At 40.7% G+C, this 19,557-nt stretch overlaps 2 protein-coding genes across 2 annotated transcripts in view; both read left to right on the plus strand.

Moving 5' to 3' along the window:
- LOC310796470 (uncharacterized protein) overlaps nucleotides 1-2,801 on the plus strand; it is a 39,042-nt gene extending 36,241 nt beyond the window's left edge. The window contains exon 8 of the mRNA XM_083658656.1: nucleotides 2,070-2,801. Coding sequence (XP_083514782.1) covers nucleotides 2,070-2,214 — 145 coding nt within the window. The 3' untranslated portion in view covers nucleotides 2,215-2,801. The remainder of the gene's footprint in view (nucleotides 1-2,069) is intronic.
- Nucleotides 2,802-12,864: 10,063 nt separating this feature from the next.
- LOC310796406 (uncharacterized protein) lies at nucleotides 12,865-18,823 on the plus strand (the record flags this gene model as incomplete). Its single annotated transcript, XM_083658594.1, has 8 exons — nucleotides 12,865-12,934; nucleotides 14,969-15,043; nucleotides 15,124-15,189; nucleotides 16,729-16,845; nucleotides 17,814-18,062; nucleotides 18,163-18,323; nucleotides 18,434-18,546; nucleotides 18,635-18,823. The coding sequence occupies 8 exons, from the start codon at nucleotides 12,865-12,867 to the stop codon at nucleotides 18,759-18,761; spliced, it is 978 nt and encodes a 325-aa protein (XP_083514720.1). The 3' UTR covers nucleotides 18,762-18,823.
- Between the last annotated feature and the right edge of the window lie 734 nt (nucleotides 18,824-19,557).

Genomic DNA, 19,557 nt, shown 5'->3' on the forward strand with positions numbered 1-19,557 from the left:
TAAAATAATTGGTCCTCTGTGTTATCAAGCTGTTAGTGTCAGCGGACCTGAGGCGACGGGTAGGGGTGTGGTGGAGGAGGAGGTCAGAGAGGTAGGGAGGGGGCGGGGCCAGGTTGTTGAGGGCTTTGTAGGTGGTGAGTAGTATTTTGAAGTCTATCCGGTGTTTGACCTCAGGCATACTGATTGGTACACAAGGAAATTACAAAATGGCACTTCATATCAAAAAGGTTGCCGACCCAGTGCAGCAGTCTCTGACACAGGGGACGACTGTCGCCAAGAGACTTATTCTTAAGGAGTGGAAGTCCCCCTCTTCACCTTCCTTCCAGCTGTGGCTGACGGACATGATTTCAGTTATACATATGGAGAGACTCCGGTTTCTGAGGATCAATTCACTTAAGAAATTCTCTGAAGTCTGGGATCCGTTTCTGGCCTATTTGGACGAGGTTAGAGGTCACTGATGACTCGCCTGGCTGACTCTTTATGGAGCCCTTGCGCGGGATCCCACGCACATTTCTTGCAAGCACATTGACACTTTACGTGGCTGGTATCACTATGCATGCTGAAAAGTTGATATATGTATGTTTTTGTTTTTGTCTTTGTTTGAGCCTGTTGTTCTGTTCTGTTTTGTTCTGAAAATTGTAAAATAAATATATATAAAAAAAAAAGGTTGCCGACCCCTGCCCTAAACCATCCCCCCATTATTCTTGTCTCCCTCCACTATAAACTGTCAAACTAATCAGAAATGTCACAAAAACGGTCTTAAATCTTATTGTAAACAACTGAAACAACTGTTTGTGTTCCATTGTTGTTTTCCATCAGGGGTCTTGCCAGACGGGAAGTTGTCCAGCAGGTGGCGTGGTGTTCAGGTGGTGGTGTGGTGTTTTGGGATTCTTGGTGTTATCTTGCTGTTGGCCGACATAGCCCTGCGTGTCTACTGTAAGTACACACATCTGAAATACTCTGATTTCTTATTCTCTTTAAGCTAATCACTTTATTGGTAGAGCTAGAAAGTATAGAATTACACTAGTTATATATTTTAGGGGGACAATTTTCTTATTGTAGTTGCTGAGAGCGAGAGGTTGGTATCTGATCTGAGGGCAGCCAGTTACAACCACCTGATCGACCACTACATAAATATCTCAGCTCATGTTGAAGTGAGGAAGGATAACAGCAATCTGACAATTCTTTCTGATAGGCATCTTTCTGGAGAGCAGCAACACTGACCTGACTACAGAAAACCAGCAGCTGAAGACACAGAAGAGCAACTTTGAGAGCAACAACACTGACCTGACCACAGAAAACCAGCAGCTGAAGACAGAGAAGAGCAACTTGGAGAGACAAATAGAAAACATGACCAAAGAGTGGAATGAGCTCAACAACAAAAACAAAGACGGTAATCTTAAAACCAGTTCAGCGCCTTCATCCAAAAATGAGTCAGTGATAAATAAATCACCCAGTAATCATGTCTGTTAACTTGTCTCTATTATTTCTCTCAGAGAGAAAGTGTGGACCTTGTCAGGAGGGCTGGATCCACTTCCAGTCCAGCTGCTATGCCATTAATGATCCTGGTGATGATGAACGGAAAACCTGGGAAGAAGCTCGAGACGACTGCAAAGGAAAGAAGTCATATTTGGTTATTATAGGAAGTCCAGAGGAACAGGTAAACATAACACTATGGGAATCTTAACATGACAGGAACAGGGAGGCAGGCAGATTAATATGTGGGATTTATTAGCGGAGTTAGTTTGGAAAATCAGCTTCAGAAAACACAAATGAAGTCTGAAAAATATTTTTAAAAGGTATCTTAAAGTCACAATGTGTCCATTTCAGTTTTGAACTAAAACATTTCTGATAATTGTTATTGATTCTGTGATCACCAGAAATTCATCTATGATCATAGTTGGAACACCATTACAAACAATGGCTACTGGATTGGCTTGAAACAGGAAACTGGGAGATGGAAGTGGGTTGATGAAAGTGATCTGACTAAAACGTAAGACACATTCCTAAACACCATGAATCATAACATCTGTCACCATCATCTAACTATAATGCATAATGTTTTTCAGACTTTCATCCAGATACTGGATAGAAAAACCTGGCAGAAATCTCTGTGCTATTTCACTCCAAGAAGAATCACCCAAAGGATGGAAAGCTGTGGGCTGTGATGTGAAAAACCGATGGATATGTGAAAGGAACGCTTTCTCTCATTAGGCTTTGCTGTGAGAACTGAGAAGCTTACTGTAACACATGTGCTTTATATTACAGTAATTATATCAAGCAATCAACTGCAATCTGAATAGTGTTATTATCATTTACAATACAAGCAGCATCAAACATGACTTCAACATGTGTAAAATGTATAATACTGTAAATGTAACTGTTGCGAGTCAGTATTAAGAACAATATAGAAATTGGCCTCAAAGGCGTGCTGAAAGGACAATTTCATGATTGGAGTTTTTGCTGCAACCTCTTACTGGTTTATGTCACTGTTGATCGTTTAAGTGCTTTGATCATGTTATGAGATATCTGCTTTTAGCCCCTCATCTCAGTTGTTTTTAAAGGTAAATAGTTATTTCCAGAGAAGAAGAGGGTAACAATTGTAAGCCTTAGTAGCCTTGAGTAAAATGAATTGTGTATAATTATTGTTTTCAACATTTTTGAACAGGTGTCATTATATCTATCTATCTATCTATCTATCTATCTATCTATCTATCTATCTATCTATCTATCTATCTATCTATCTATCTATCTATCTATCTATGATGAGATGAGTTGTTCATATTGTGCTTAATTTAAAAGCTTTATTGATAATAAAGTAGCCTATGCCTCATTCATGTTCATTCAGGGATACTATGATGACAGTGGTTTGGGGGCCCCACTGTAAGATGTCGCATAGGGCCCCAAAAGGCCCAGAAATGGCCCTGGTGTTCACACGTGAGGTTTTGGAGAGAGAGAGAGAGTGAGAGAGAGAGGGAGTAGAAAGACAATATCAGCATGTTTGTGGCACTTTACTTAAAATAAATAAAAGCTTTTCAGTGAATAATAGTTGATTTCCTCATTGAATAATCTGCTGTTCCGCAATTTTAGCAACAGAATTTGATGTCCTGACGTTTGTATTTTAATGGGACATCTGTGCGTAATGACGTATCCAAGGATTCCCCCTGAACTGCACTGTGCAGAGCGGGGAATAATGGTGCACTCAGGGGCAGCAGGGTTTTTTAGCTTCCTGTCTGATAACAGATACGATAACCAATAATAATTTCACATTTTTGTCTTTACTTAACCTGTAGTTTATGCACACCTGGGGTATTATGATATGATATGAATGTTTTAGTTAGTTGTTTGAGTGTGTATCACTCAATACAAAAAATAATGGCTGTAATACAACCGAAAGCCTATGGCTGCTTAGTCTCCAGATAAAACCCAATGACAAAAGACATAGCAATTTTGACTCAGAGAGGCAGATCAGTGGCCAGAAATGAAATTGCAGGTGGGCCTGAATAAAAGTGGATGGGCCACACTATTGACATAATTGATATTATCCGAATCAGAATCAGCTTTATTGGCCAAGTATGTAGACATACAGGGGATATGACTCCAGTATACGTTGCTTAATGTACTTTCAAAGGAAAAGAAAATGTAACTATGCATACAAGCTAAAACAAACAAACAAGGACTGCGATCAAAGGTATATAAAGCAATTTATATGCTTTATATAAATGCTATTTGCATTCATTATATACAATAAGTGTGATGTAGAATGTCCGCTATGACTATGTATATAAGCAGGAGTAAAATTAAGAAATAATTGTATACCTACTGTATGTAAAAATCATTGTATAGCTCACTGCAAAGACAGTAAAAGTAGGGTTTGTTTGCTGTCTAAAGGATGTCACTGCATGTATGCCATTTTGACACCTAGTCAGTTTGACACTGACCAAGCCTTGTGGGTAGACTGGAGGATCTTAACAGCACTTAGGTCAGCTCAAAGTACATGCTGACATAAGTAATGCTAGCTGATAGAGAATGGAATTTTAACCATTCTACATCCGCTAAATGTATATATAACAGCTGATAGCCTAAACCAAAATGAATTTGAAACCAGGAGTCCAGGAAGATGTCTTAATGAAAGTATATTTATTTACCATAACATTCTCCTATACACTGTGTTATAGGAGAGACTGAATCTCAATGTACCATCTGATCAATGTACAGAGTCCAAATATTCAGCCGCGATGTCACAATTTGAGATATGCTTTCCAGGCAAAGGAAGAGGAAAGGCAGAGAGGAGGGGTGATGACTTCACTTGGAGCCTACAGGGCTGCCCGTCTGTATCAGCAAGTGTTCCTGTCTCATGGCCATTGTCATGCTGAGTTTCTGAAGGCCAGAGCAAAGGGGAGAAATCTCCTGCTTGATAAGCTAGTTATGTGTCTCTGCATAGTGCAAATATGCATTTGTAAGATGTCTTATGACTAATGACTCATAGCATTAATTATGTGTATGCAATTATAGCTTATAGCTTATTGATTAGGAAATGGCATGGAACTTATATTTTTCTCCAACACTAGCATTCCAGCATGATAACATAATTTCTACTATCCTATATTCTAATTCATATTCTAGGTCGATATGAGATGAATATAAATATGTTAATATTCCCACTTACTTACTATACTTAGGCCTAGATTCAAATGTTATTCTATAAGGTTAGGAGTGTGAACTGGTCAATACGAGGTCTGATAGTAAAGCCACTTCTTAACATGCAGTGGAATCCGTATTATAACCCGCTTTTTTTTTTTTTTACAGTGCACCTGAACGCAACATGCAAAATACCCGCTGAATAAGTGTCCAAATGTTCATGTAATTCTGGCCAATACTCCACTTCTGTTATAACATTTCAGTCTGGAAGATATAATCTTTATGACTACCTTAAAAGGCTAAATGAATAGCTTAGAAAATGAATAGCACCGGGGGCCCATGGTACTATTAATCCGGCCCTGGATATATCGGAGGAATAGCAGGTAGGCTATCACTGTCCCTGAGTCCTGAGGGTAAATTGAGTAATGCTGCAGAGAAGAGGAGAAGACACTGAATAATGACATCACAAGTATAATCCTAATGTTAATTTAAAATTTAATATTCCTCTAAATATGGCTAAAAGTCCAAAAAGGGTGGGAGAGAGAATGAGGATTCCAACACAGCAGTGGGAGCAAGTGGTGACATGGAGGTGAGTGAGAAAAGGTGACTGAAAAATGACACAACAGTCTAATCTTAATATTAATATTCCTCTAATCTGGCGACAAAGTGGCCAAATTTTTTGGCGCCCTATGGCCGCCGTCAGCCGTCCCCCCCAATGTTGAATCGGTGACAGCACCCCCTACCTAAAGGTACTTCCAACGCCCCTGGCTCCTAGCCGGTTGGCCTGCATGTTAAACAACAATTAGCCGGCCTACGCGCACTCCCGCGACTCCGTATCTTATTCACCTCGGCCGCCGGTGTAAGATCCGCTTCCACGCAAGCGCAGCTGCTGTTAAAGAGTGGCAAGTCATGATCCTGTTCATGTAGGCTAGCTGTTATGTGGGCGGCTGGTGGTAGTTTATTAATTAATGAATCGTTCGGGCAATCACTTATATCAACGAGCAAACTCACGGTTTCCTCAAGTGCTGCAAAAACGGCTTGAATTGTTTGGCAGAGGGATCCCAACACGCTTCAGCTATGCAGGCAGCCAGGTCCAGTGCATCAGGAGGGACGCTTACTGCTGCGCTGCTTGCTTGCTCCCATGTCAGAAAAAGCCTAACTTTTGTGGGGAGAAATACATTGAAAACTAGTCAGATATGACTTGAATGCCACTTGTAAAATAAATCACCCACAGTGATTGACGACGGTCCGACCACTATTTTGACTGGGCGGCTTTATGTAGCCTAACAAAGGCAGAAGCGCTCATTTTTGGCACATTGCCACCCCTCTTGGTTGGAATGGAATCCGTTAAAACGGCATGTTTTTGAAGTCTCCAGATTTGTCGCTAACGTTAGTCTCTTCTGAGAAGTTTTATCGAGTTGGATGCAGCCAATTCTATTGTGTGAGGCAGCCATTTGAGGCAGGCAGTGTTGTGTGACTGTGCGTCCACACTGCGGAGAGGATAGGAGCTGACTGACTGATAGCCTATATCGAGACATATAGACCTAGCCTAACTTTTGTGGGGAGAAATAAATTTAAAACTAGTCAGATATGACTTGAATGCCACTTGTAAAATAAATCACCCACAGTGATTGACGACGGTGCGACCACTATTTTGACTGCCTCATTTTTGGCACAATGCCAGGAATGGACCCTCTGTTAAAACGGCATGTTTTTGAATGGAGTTTGGTTAAAAATTCGCTAAAGCTGTTTCCTATCACATTTCTTGTTATCGATACATGCTACCCCCCCCCCCCCACCCACTGGCAGAAAAAATGGCTCATATCCAGTTGTTTCTAAACAAAGACCCCTCATGTTTAAAAAGGTAAAACCTGAAAATATCCTGCTCTCTCTAGCCTGACATGATCCAGACTTCATGTTTAAATGGAGTTATTGAGATAACTGAGGTTCAGGAACATGAGACCACACCATCGTCACTCTCATCACCATGTAAACGTAATCACCTGTACCTCCTCCAATCCATTCACCTGGGCTCAATCAACCCAATCTACTGTAGCCTATATATAACGCCACAATCCCACCAAACCCTGTTTGCATCAGACGTAACAACCCTCCCGCCCAACCCTATTTTACTCCATTACAGGCAGCACGTGCAGAGTCTGCATCTTCTCCCCGTGCTGCGTGGGTTTTCCCCGGGTACTCCGGTTTCCTCCCACAACAATTCTAAAACATGTTAGCTAGGGCTGCTGTTGGCATCTGCATAACCTTGCATCTCTATCCTCTGCTCACAGGAACCACGGGGGGGCTGATGGAGCCGGGACTCCATCTCCGTGAAGCCGCGCTCCACACGGAAGCGGCGCTTCACCGGAGACGTTACCCCCACCCTGAGCCTCAACCCCCCCGGGTTCCTGACTATGTCGAACCTCTACCCGCACCACGACCCCATTTACGACTTGCACCCAAACACTCAAACTACAATAAATTACCTTTTGTTTCGAACTATGGTGTGGTCTGTCTTAGTGAAAAGGCACTTGAGAGTTTTACAGTGGTTTACTGGTTTACAGTTCTTTCAATGTGTCCCAGCCAGGACACATCAATATAAGTCATGTCTCCATGTAACGATGAGCCGCCGTTACTAGTGATCTTAAACATAAATGTGATATTGAGTAAAATGGGGTATGGATAAATCTATATTTTGCACTGAATTAATTGGCAGATTGGCACACATAGCTTTGCACACTATTGTATACAGGTTAAATGAGCACACAGTATTTTATAAACATATTTATTTATTGATTGACTGATTGCTGATTGTTGATTGCTCATGTGTTGCAGCCATCTTCACTTTGGTGTTCAAAGCTCGGACGGTGGGCTGCCGCCTCGTCGTTCGCCTGTGAACAAAGAAAACATAAGGGGGGAATTCTCCCCTTATGTTCTTCAGATAGGGGGGATTTATAGACTTTGGGGGGGATTTTTTCAGCCGATACGATAACCGGTAAATATCTGCTTCTCCTGTCCGATAACAGATACGATAACCAATAATAATTTCACATTTTTGTCTTTACTTAACCTGTAGTTTATGCACACCTGGGGTATTATGATATGATATGAATGTTTTAGTTAGTTGTTTGAGTGTGTATCACTCAATACAAAAAAATAAAGGCTGTAATACAACCGAAAGCCTATGGCTGCTTAGTCTCCAGATAAAACACAATGACAAAAGACATAGTAATTTTGACTCTTATTCAGGGATGCAAAGTCATGGATAGTTAAAAAGGTGACAGATCAGTGGCCAGAAATGAAATTGCAGGTGGGCCTGAATAAAAGTGGATGGGCCACACTATTGACATAATTGATATTATCCGAATCAGAATCAGCTTTATTGGCCAAGTATGTAGACATACAGGGGATATGACTCCAGTATACGTTGCTCTTAATGTACTTTCAAAGGAAAAGAAAATGTAACTATGCATACAAGCTAAAACAAACAAACAAGGACTGCGATCAAAGGTATTTTACTAAGGTAATTTTAGCAATTTAACTGCTATTTGCATTCATTATATACAATAAGTGTGATGTAGAATGTCCGCTATGACTATGTATATAAGCAGGAGTAAAATAAAGAAATAATTGTATACCTACTCTATGTACAAATCATTGTATAGCTCACTGCAAAGACAATAAAAGTAGGGTTTGTTTGCTGTCTAAAGGGTGTCACTGCATGTAGGTCATTTTGACACCTAGTCAGTTTGACACTGACCAAGCCTTGTGGGTAGACTGGAGGATCTTAACAGCACTTAGGTCAGCTCAAAGTGCATGCTGACATAAGTAATGCTAGCATTCATTCCAGCATGATAACATCATTTCTACTATCCTATATTTAAGCAATATATCACGAGAGCTAGTGTGTTGTGATGAATATATCACACTGATAAGCTGTTATCCCACGAGGCCGCAGGCCGAGTGGGATAACAGCTTATCAGTGTGATATATTTCACAACACACGCTGCTCGAGTGCTATATTGCTTTTATAAAAGGGTTCCAAGTATAATAATATAATAATAATAATACTATAAGTCCGACTGGCATTTTATTCTGATAGAGTCAGTTGAAACAATACTGTAAGGCGGGACCTCTAGCAAGAAGATAGACGTGCGGGTGATTTGATTGGATCGTTCTGGAGACTGAAGTCGACATTGGCCAATCCTGGCGCTTGGCTCAGAGCTTTTCCAAAGCCCGACACCAGAGCCGTATGCTGACCAAGTAACGTTACGTCTTATTTAGAAATGCGGGGTTAAGAGTGAGGGCGCGCGAGAGAGGGGTTCAGCCCGCGTCTATTCTTGTACAAATCATCATTTTCTGCGAAGTATTAGTAAAGTTATAAGCGAAGATCGATTCACAAGGATCTGAAAGTTGTCTCCGCCATTTTGTTTTTGAGGTACTTTTAGTAAGAGAGTTGCGCCATCATGCGTCCATAATGACGACTAGTGACCCTCCATACAGCAGATCAGGAGAAAGCTGTTTGTCTCGAGCGCAGCACTGCCATTTAGTAAGAGAGTTGCCATGGTAACCAATAACCCATGGCCATGGGTTATTGAACTCGGTTACTGGAATTATACAATGGCTGTGAACCAATCAGATTGCTTGATTTGAGAGAGCCATTTTATAATCTAATTTATATTCTAGGTCGATATGAGATGAATATAAATATGTTAATATTCCCACTTACTATACTTAGGCCTAGATTCAAATGTTATTCTATAAGGTTAGGAGTGTGAACTGGTCAATACGAGGTCTGATAGTAAGAGTTTTACAGGGGTTTACTGGTTTACAGTTCTTTCAATGTGTCCCAGCCAGGACACATCAATAAGTCATGTGTGCCAGCCAGGACACATGGTCCACCTGCTTTTTAGGTAACATGACAGGTCATTCCATTTGTCCAAAGGGTCAGGGAAATCATTGTATAGTGTAATAATAATACTAATAATAATACTAGCACTGCAAAGTCATTAAAAGTTTTTGTTTGCTGTCAAAAGGGTGTAACTACACCTACGCCCTTTTGACACCTAGCAAAACCCCACTTTTGACACTGACCAAGCCTTGTGGGTAGAGGATTCAAACAGCACTTAGCTCAGCTCAAAATACATGCTGACATAAGTAATGCTAGCATGGCAGCATCATCACATAATTTCTCCTATATTCTAATAACAAGAGTATCAGCTTTCCACTCATACCCAATTTAGGCAATTCCAAAACTGTTTAGGGACCCCAGTATGCAAAAATATTCAAATACAATAGGTGCAAATAACACATTTATACTGCATGCAAAAATCATTGCATGTTTTTTGCAAAACTGCGTAGGATTAGTATAAAGTGGGCATGACTGTAAAGGAGACTCGTGGGTACCCTTACAACTGGGTTTTTTTTCCCAGTGAGGCAAGGGAGGATGGTCCTCCTCTATTTTCTAGAAGAGATGGGGGATTTTATATAATAATATATATTTTCTTAATAAAATATCAATCAAATGTGTTTACTTTGCCATGTTTGAGGTACAGAATGCTTTAGCATTTTTCTTTCTCTTCTTCAATTTCAATTCAATTTCAATTTATTTATTTGTTCGATAGGGGACAGGTGTACATTAATGAACATTTAAAAAAAAATGTAAATGCACGACAATAGCAGTCACAAGACTGATTTCCATTGTTAGTCCCCCTGCCAGATGATACAGGCTAAAGCCTTGATTATGCTTGACGCTTTGGCCGGCCGCACGGAAATGAGAGACACGGAATCCGACGAGGAAACGTGTGGAGCTTCTATACTCTGTGTGGGTTTCTGCAGGCGGAATTGAGCGCGAGTCTTGAAAACTCCACTTTGTCCGCCCGTCCGCGTCCGCGTAGTTACAAAATTCGGCGTGCGCACGGCCGGTCGAAAACCGTCCGCACGGAGCCTTGCGGAGGGGCGTGTCTGCTGATTTGACGTCACTTTTCCGCGCGGACACTCGCGTTCCTCGCTGATGCGGAAAGCATAATGAGACCTTTAGGCTGGCTTTACACGGTGAAACTTGCACGCAACTTTAGTTGCATGCAACTTAGGTGAAACCAAGTTGCAAATGAATTGCATGGTATAAACCCTTCTGCAACTCACTTGAAACTTCTGTGAAACTCAGCTGCGACAGTTGCACAGCTCTCAACTTTGTGGAACTAGTTTCATGCAACAGCCAATCAAAATGCTGATAACCAGTCAGCTGTTGTCACAAGGTGGCAACAACAAGCTATTTATTTATTTATTTTCCTTGAATCGATCAATAAATTTGAGAAAAATAATAACAATGCACTCACCGGAGGCTCATTGGCTCAAGCTCCTTGAAAAGAGTGTGAAACGATCCACTGGTATGTCTTTTAAGTAGCCAGTCCTTCACCCACATACGTTTAACTTTTTTTTCACGTGTTTTTTCCTCCTCCTCCTCCAACATATCCATGAGTATTAAAGCACTAATAGCTCTCTTCCTATTCTCGGGGCCCGGGACAGCCATATTTTATCTAAAAGTAGCTAGCTAGCTAGCCAACCAGCCAGCCAGTGCCAGGGAAAAAAACGATACAACACCTCCGAGTCCGAATTGATATTTTCCAGCGAGAAAACGATATGAAATACGATACAAAAATACAGAATGACAATTCTCACTTGAAAAAAGAAGAAAACGATACAATAGATGAAAAATGACCAATCTAGCTAGCTAGTTTTGCTGGAAGAAACTGCCAAGTTGCACGAGACTTGATTATTTTTGAATTGCTTTGTGTAACTGTGAAGTTGCATGGAAATTGGGTTGCATGCAACTTGCAACCTGCAACTAGTTGCCTGCAAGTTTCACCGTGTAAAGCCAGCCTTTAGAGTCCTGATAGGGGTAAAAAAATAACATAATGCAACAAATACATATTTAAAATGTAAACACAATGCAAAGTGCAAGTATACAGAAATATACAATCAGATACTAAAAACCTGAGTTTGAGATCTACATACAGCTAAGTGTAAAGTGCAAAGTACAAATATACAGGAATATACAATCAGATACTAAAACCTGAGTTTGGGATCAACATACAGCTAAAATGTAAGATCTACATAGAAGACTTACTCAACAGATAAGAGAAAATAATAATAATACAGAGAACACACATATCCATACAGGATAAACATACTGTTCTATACCCTAGTGATGTGTACAGAGTTGAGTGGACTTCAGCCATCTCTTCACTTGACCCTTGTTGGGCATTCCCTTATGGCCGATGGAATTGTGTTCCAGAGTTTGCCACCCTTGACAGACAGAACTGTCTGGCCAAAGGTGGTGCGCCTGTATGGGATAACACAGTCACCTCTGATTGAGGCTCTGGTGGTTCTGGATGTGGATCCAGATACAGGTCTCTGATTGATGTACTCATTTAGCGGGGGAGGGGCAAGGCCATTCAGTACCTTGAAAACGGTGCATGCATATTTAAAGGAAATTAAGTTATTGAAACTTAGTAAGTTGTGTTTAACCAGGATGTTACAATAGTGGTAGGAGCGGGGTTTTTTGTCGAATACTTTCAGGGCTCTCTTATAGAGTGACTCAAGTGGTTTGAGTGTGGATGTGCACGTGAGAGACCAGCTGGTCACACAGTAGTCCAGGTGAGAAAATATCATAGCATGTAAAAATGTCCTAGCAGAATCTACAGACAATGCTGTGTCTAATGTGTTTCAATTTGAGCAGGTTGAATTTCACAGAGTTTACAACCTTTTTTCTTAGTGTGCAGACATGACCTGAATGTGGATCTTCTATTTTGATTTTGTTTATAGACTTGGCCAAGAAAGCAGCACAAACATCTAAATTGTAGACACACAACATACCTCAATGTATGTGAGCAAAAATACAATTAAAATCTCATAACAGAGAATATCATTCAAAAGTCAAAACTTTCATTGTCATCAGAAAGAAGTCTAATTTGCCATAAACACACCTGTGTCGAAAAGCCATATTTCAATGTCAATAATGCAAATGAGCTTCTGACACCGCCTTAGCAAAAAGGAGAAGTTGCTAATTTCAAAGGTGTGAGTGACAGGATCTACTGAACAGAGGAAACACTTCTCGTTTCAGGCTGGACTGTGGTTATTATTCAGCGGAACTTCTTCAGATAGACGTCAGATAAACAAGCTTCCTCGACAGAAAGACTGTTTAGTCTTTTCTGTTGAGTGATGGAGGAGGAGGAAGAGGCAAATTATTCTTCAGTTGTATTCAAAGCTAACAAAGCTTCCCCACCGAAAGGTAAGTTTAATTTATTTACATACGTACATACAGTACCTATATAAATCAGGAATGGTGATTTCACTGTTGATATGGATCAAATATCTTTGCTTATGTGATAATAAACACAAGTAGCAAGTTGCATTGGGAAGTTTACTTTCTAAATGTAATGCATTACTGCTTGAACCAATAATCCACTGCACTATAACATTTACTGACATAATCAGATTATTTGTGGTCAAGGTGCCAAATGAACTTTTTGGTCTACCGACCAAATGGCCATTTGTAAAACATTTTCTACCGAATTTGATTCATTTCCTGGGCGACAGCAAAATCAACTATTGTTGAGTTTTATCTATCGAGTTTTAACGTTGTATTTTTTAACTACATTGCACACGATATGGCTGGCAACCACGCTAAAAAGTCACCGATGGAGAAATCCCACAGTTGCCCCTAAGGAATCTCATTTATCACAGCCATGTTTTTCACAGGGTGGACCCTTCCTTACCCACCATTACTGGGCGAGCTACAGGCTGGTAAAGGATGCTTTAGTGCCAACTGATCTGACCAGGTCAAGCTAGCTTTAGTTACCGGCTCACGCCCGGCTTCCCAGGCTGTGGTTTCAACTGAATTAGCCTATAGCAGCTTTATGGTGTGAATGATTCTGTGCAAGCCTTAGCAGTAGCTAATCGATCGCTAGTCCGGGGCTTTTGTAAATGTTAGTAAATGCTAATATTATCGCCTACAACCGGATTGCCTTTTGGTTAATGAAATGCTTGGGTGACCTTGATAGCTAGCCCTCCAGCTAGCGCCAGGCAGTCCCCCTCTCTCTCGGTGTCAGGCCCGGTTTTACAGGGGTGCAAAAGCATGCATTGCACCCTTATTTTAATTGTCTGCATGCTCAGTTGAAAAGAGTGGTAATTTTTTTTTCTAAATAAATGCTGCAGCTGCACACTTACTGTTTAAACTTGAATTATGATTGTTGTTTTTCTTTGTTCTTTGATGTGAATGTATGGCTTTTTGGCACCTACATGTAACCTTTTAAGGTTGAGATAATTGTATTATCATTATATGGTCCAAATATTTCAGTAAAGCACTTGAAACACAATATTCTTGCTTGGCTGGTATCATTCTACTTGAAATGATGGTCAAATGTAATTTTTTTTTGACACGGGTCGGCCCGTGCATGTGCACCCCCTTCCTATCTAGGATGCATAGTCATCTTGTTCTGGAACTGGCCCTGCTTGGTGTCCACCCGGTATGCCGACCACCCGCAATGGTGACCTTAGGTTTAGGCGTGGGGGGTGGGAGAGGTTAGGTTTAGGGTTAGGGTCTGGGGGAGGTTAGGTTTAGGCGTGGGGGGTGGGAGAGGTTAAGTTTAGGGTTAGGGTCTGGGGGAGGTTAGGTTTAGGTGTGGGGGGAGGTTAGGTTTAGGCGTGGGGGCTCGGAGAGCTTAGCTCCAGCCGGTCCACCGACACGCTGCACACCGCCTCGCTCAGCTGGTTCTGCTTGTGGGCTGTCGGCATTGCGGCCTGTCGGCACTGTGGTCTGTCGGCACATAGACGCGGCACCTCTCTCTCCTAGCCGGCCTACCAAACCTAGTGAAGAGAGGTTGGGTACTCGAGTTTCACTCCCTGATGGAAATACTCATCGCAGCACACCTCCCTCGAGGAGCTGTGTTACCTGGATAAAACTCTGGGAGTCGCATCCTTAGTCTGATGGACCACAGAAGTACTGTATGAGTCACGATTACTTTGCATTCTGGTTTGAGATGCTATTTTGACTACAGCGCTAAGCTAACCAAGTTAGCTGACAGCCCTCTCAGTTAAATTAGCCTCGCTCAGCCCCGCCTCACACTGTGACAGCATTGGTGTTTGATAAACTTTTGTTAACCACAGACCTTATGTCATGCGTTTAACCAAAATCCCCATACAAAAATCACATTGACTTTTAGACTTGGGAACCGGAACTACATGACTACTGAGAGGCCTACAAAAGTACCTCATCCCTGTGGTACTCTATTTACCATAACATTATTTTTTTATTTTCTTTCAGCTAAAACTGAGACGGAGACTGTGTACGATGGAGTGAGGCTTCAGCAAGACACAACAGATCAAACTGACACACCAGGTAGGCTAACACCCCAAACACACCAGACGCGTTTCCAACAGAAAAATACGTACGTAACATTATTTTCTATTTTCTTTCAGCTAAAAGTGAGGAGGAGACTGTGTACAGTGGAGTGAAGTTTCGGGAGGACACAACAGACACAGCAGGTATAGGCTAACACCCCAAACACACCAGACGTGTATCCCACACTGAAGCAACACCTCGTGGTGGCAGTGTCATTTTGGCGTCCTTGTTAACAGGGGAGACCAATCACACCGGCCACAGCGTGTTGCCTCGCCTCGCATGCAGCGAGAGTTTCAGCATCTATCAGGTCTATTTTTGATGTGTGACGTGAGCGGCCACATGCAGCCATGCATGAAGGCAATACAAGAGCGAGGCTCCTGCTCGATGCTTCTGTGACGCGCTGCTTCTGAGATGTTTTTGGTGTGAACCAAGAAAGCTGTACGGTAGAGCAGCGTTTCTCAACTGGTGGGTCGCGACCCAAAGGTGGGTCGCGGGGCCGTTTTGATTGGGACATTGGCCAATTTTTTTTTTTTTTCATATTTCATTTGAGTTAAATTCAGATTATTGAAACTGGATTAGCCTGACCAGTTTTACTTTACTACGTCTGCCTTTTCATTTCATATTTAATTTTAGTTCAATTCAGATGATTGAAGCTGGATTAGCATGGCCCCAGTTTAATTAAAAGTTATGACCAGTTTAACTAAAAAGCATATAGCCTGCCTGTGATTCCTTTTTATTTCATATTAGTTAAATTCAGACTACTGAAACTGGATTAGCATGACCAGGTTAACTTGTTTTATTATTATTATTATTATTATTATTATTATTATTATTATTATTATTATATTATTATTATAATTATTACCTTTATTATTATTATTATTATTATTATTATTATTATTATTATTATTATTATTATTATTATTATTACCTTTATTATTATTATTATTAACTTGTTTAAAAACATATAGGCATGTAATTCAAGATAAGTCTGCCTTTTATTTCATATTTCATATACAGTTCAAATAAGACTTTCTGAGCATGACCAGACTTGTTTAAATTTAAAATCATATAGGCCTGTAATTCAAGTCTGCCTTATTTCAATTGGTTTTTAGCCCTAGTTGCACTTCTGTTGCACTTTTTTGTTCATTTGAGGTTTATAACAGTGCATGAAGGCATTGTGTATTAAATTAATGCGCTATTTTTTGTGCAATAAATTTGAGTGGTTTAAAAAAAAATCTGAAATTTGGGTCGCGACTTCATGACAAGGAACATAGTGGGTCCTGAGGCTACACCAGTTGAGAACCACTGCGGTAGAGCAAGGCAGTATACTGTAGATGTTATTCCTATGCGCCAATAATAATAGTAGGCTACTATTAAATAATGGATAACTTACAATAAGGGTACATTAATTCAGGTTACTAATTAACACACATCCACAATGTGAATGTGTCAGGTCCTCCAGCTAAAAAACCTTGGGCAAACTGATTGGCACACAAGGAAATTAGAAAATGGCACATATCAAAAAGGTTGCCGACCCCTGCCCTAAACCATCCCCTTATTATTCTTGTCTCCCTCCACTATAAACTGTCAAACTAATCAGAAATGTCACAAAAACGGTCTTAAATCTTATTGTAAACAACTGAAACAACTGTTTGTGTTCCATTGTTGTTTTCCATCAGGAGTCTTGCCAGAAGGGAAGTGGTCCAGCAGGTGGCGTGGTGTTCAGGTGGTGACGTGGTGTTTGGGGATTCTTTGTGTTATCTTGCTGTTGGCCGTCATAGCCCTGGGTGTCTACTGTAAGTACACACATCTGAAATACTGACATTTCTTCTTCTCTTTAAGCTAATCACTTTATTGGTAGAGCTAGAAAGTATAGAATTACACTAGTTATATATTTTAGGGGCACAATTTTCTTATTTTAGTTGCTGAGAGCGAGAGGTTGGTATCTGATCTGAGGGCAGCCAGTTACAACCACCTGACCTAAGGAATATTTGCCTATCTAAATGCAAGAGGTCGTTCAAGCAATTTGAGAGCATGATTTATCAGTTTCACGTTCATATTTTGGACCCTTGGACTCAAAAAGTCCTAAAATTTGCTCTGCTTGTCCTCAAACTGTACGCTCGAACTCAAAGGTTTTCTGCTTGGACAGATTTCCTGCACTCAAAGATCCCCTGTTCACACTTACATTTGCTCTGGTTGCGCTCAAACTCTGTGCCTGCATGCAAATGTCCTCCCCTCCCAATTCATACTGCTTCTGTAGTGTCACATGACCCCAGACCCAGCGATCATGTGACACTATCCTGGCATTCTATTGGCTGTGGACTTCTGACCGGATTGTTGCACACAAAATCTGAGAGAAGAGAAGAGAAGAGATCCAAAAGCAGAAGTTTCAAGAGGGCACAGAAGCAGTTTGAATTGGGAGGGGAGGACATTTGCATGGAGGCACAGAGTTTGAGTGCAACTAGAGCAAATGTAAGTGTGAGCAGAGGATCTTTGAGTGCGAGTGCAGGAAATCTGTCCAAGCAGAACACTTTTGAGTGTGAGCGTACAGTTTGAGGACAAGCAGAGGAAATTTAAGCACAGGCGGGGGCTTTTTGAGTCCAAGGGTGCAAAATCTGAACGTGAAATTGATAAATCATGCTCTCAAATTGCTTGAACCAACTCTTGCATTTAGATAGGCAAATAATTCCTGATCGACCACTACAAAAAATCTCAGCTCATGATGAAGTGAGGAAGGATAACAACAATGTGACAACCCTGATAGGCAACAACCTGAGACAAGGCAACTTGGAGAGCAGCAACACTGACCTGACTACAGAAAACCAGCAGCTGAAGACAGAGAAGAGCAGCTTGGAGAGCAACATCACTGACCTGACCACAGAAAACCAGCAGCTGACGACAGAGAAGGGCAACTTGGAGAGACAAATAGAAAACATGACCAAAGAGTGGAATGAGCTCAACTCAACTTGTTGTGCCAAGTGCTTTGATACCTACTGCACCGGAAACAATGACGGTAATCTTAAAACCAGTTCAGCTTGGTCCAAAAATGAGTCAGTGAAAAATAAATCACCCAGTAATCATGTCTGTTAACTTGTCTCTCTTATTTCTCTCAGAGAGACAGTGTCAACCTTGTCAGAAGGGCTGGATCCACTTCAAGTCCAGCTGCTATGCCATTAATGATGCTGGTTATAAAAGGAAAACCTGGGAAGACGCTCAAGGCGACTGCAGAGGAAAGAAGTCCAATTTGGTTATTATAGGAAGTGCAGAGGAACAGGTAAACAGAACACTATGGGAATCTTAACATGACAGGAAGTAGAGTTAGTTTGGAAAAGCAGCTTCAAATAAAGCATTTCTGATAATTGTTATTGATTTTGTGATCAACAGAAATTCATCTATGATAAAAGTTGGGGCGCCATTAATAACGATGGCTACTGGATTGGCTTGACACATGCAAATGGGAGTTGGAAGTGGTTTGATGGAAGCGATCTGACTAAAACGTAAGACACATTCCTAAACACCATTAATCATAACATCTGTCACCATCATCTAACTATAATGCATTATGTTTTCCACACTTTCCTCCAGATACTGGATAGAAAAACCTGGCAGAAATCACTGTGCTATTTCACTCCAATCACCCAAAGGATGGAAAGCTGTGGACTGTGATGAGAAATACCGATGGATCTGTGAAAGGAACGCTTTCTCTGTTTAGGCTTTGCTGTGAGAACTGGGAAGCTTACTGTAACAAAATGTGCTTTGTATTACAGTAATTATATCAAGCAATAACTGCAATCTGAATAGTGTTATTACTGTAACATCATTTACAATACAAGCAACATCAAACATGACTTCAAGATGTGTAAAATGTATAATACTGTAAATGTAGCTGTTGCGAGTCAGTATTTAGAACAATATAGAAATTGGCCTCAAGGGCGCGCTGAAAGGACAATTTCATGATTTGCTGCATTCTCTTACTGGTTTATGTCACTGTTGATCGTTTAAGTGCTTTGATCATGTTATGAGATATCTGCTTTTAGCCCCTCATCTCAGCTGTTTTTAAAGGTAAATAGTTATTTCCAGAGAAGAAGAGGGCAACAATTTTAAGCCTTAGTAGCCTTGAGTAAAATGAATTGTGTATAATTATTGTTTTCAACATTTTTGAACATATGGCAAGTCATTATATCTATCTATCTATCTATCTATCTATCTATCTATCTATCTATCTATCTATCTATCTATCTATCTATCTATCTATCTATATATACATGTATATCTATCTATGATGAGATGAGTTGTTTATATTGTGCTTAATTTAAAAGCTTTATTGATAATAAAGTAGCCTATGCCTCGTCATTCATGTTCATTCAGGGATACTATGATGACAGTGGTTTGGGGGCCCCACTGTAAGATGTCGCATAGGGCCCTAAAAGTTTGTTTGTGGCACTTTACATGAGATCAAAGTTTTTCAGTGAATAATAGTTGATTTCCTCACTGAATAATCTGCTGTT

This window comes from Poromitra crassiceps (genome assembly GCF_964638095.1).
Source record: "Poromitra crassiceps genome assembly, chromosome: 22".
In the NCBI taxonomy this organism is placed as follows: domain Eukaryota; kingdom Metazoa; phylum Chordata; class Actinopteri; order Beryciformes; family Melamphaidae; genus Poromitra; species Poromitra crassiceps.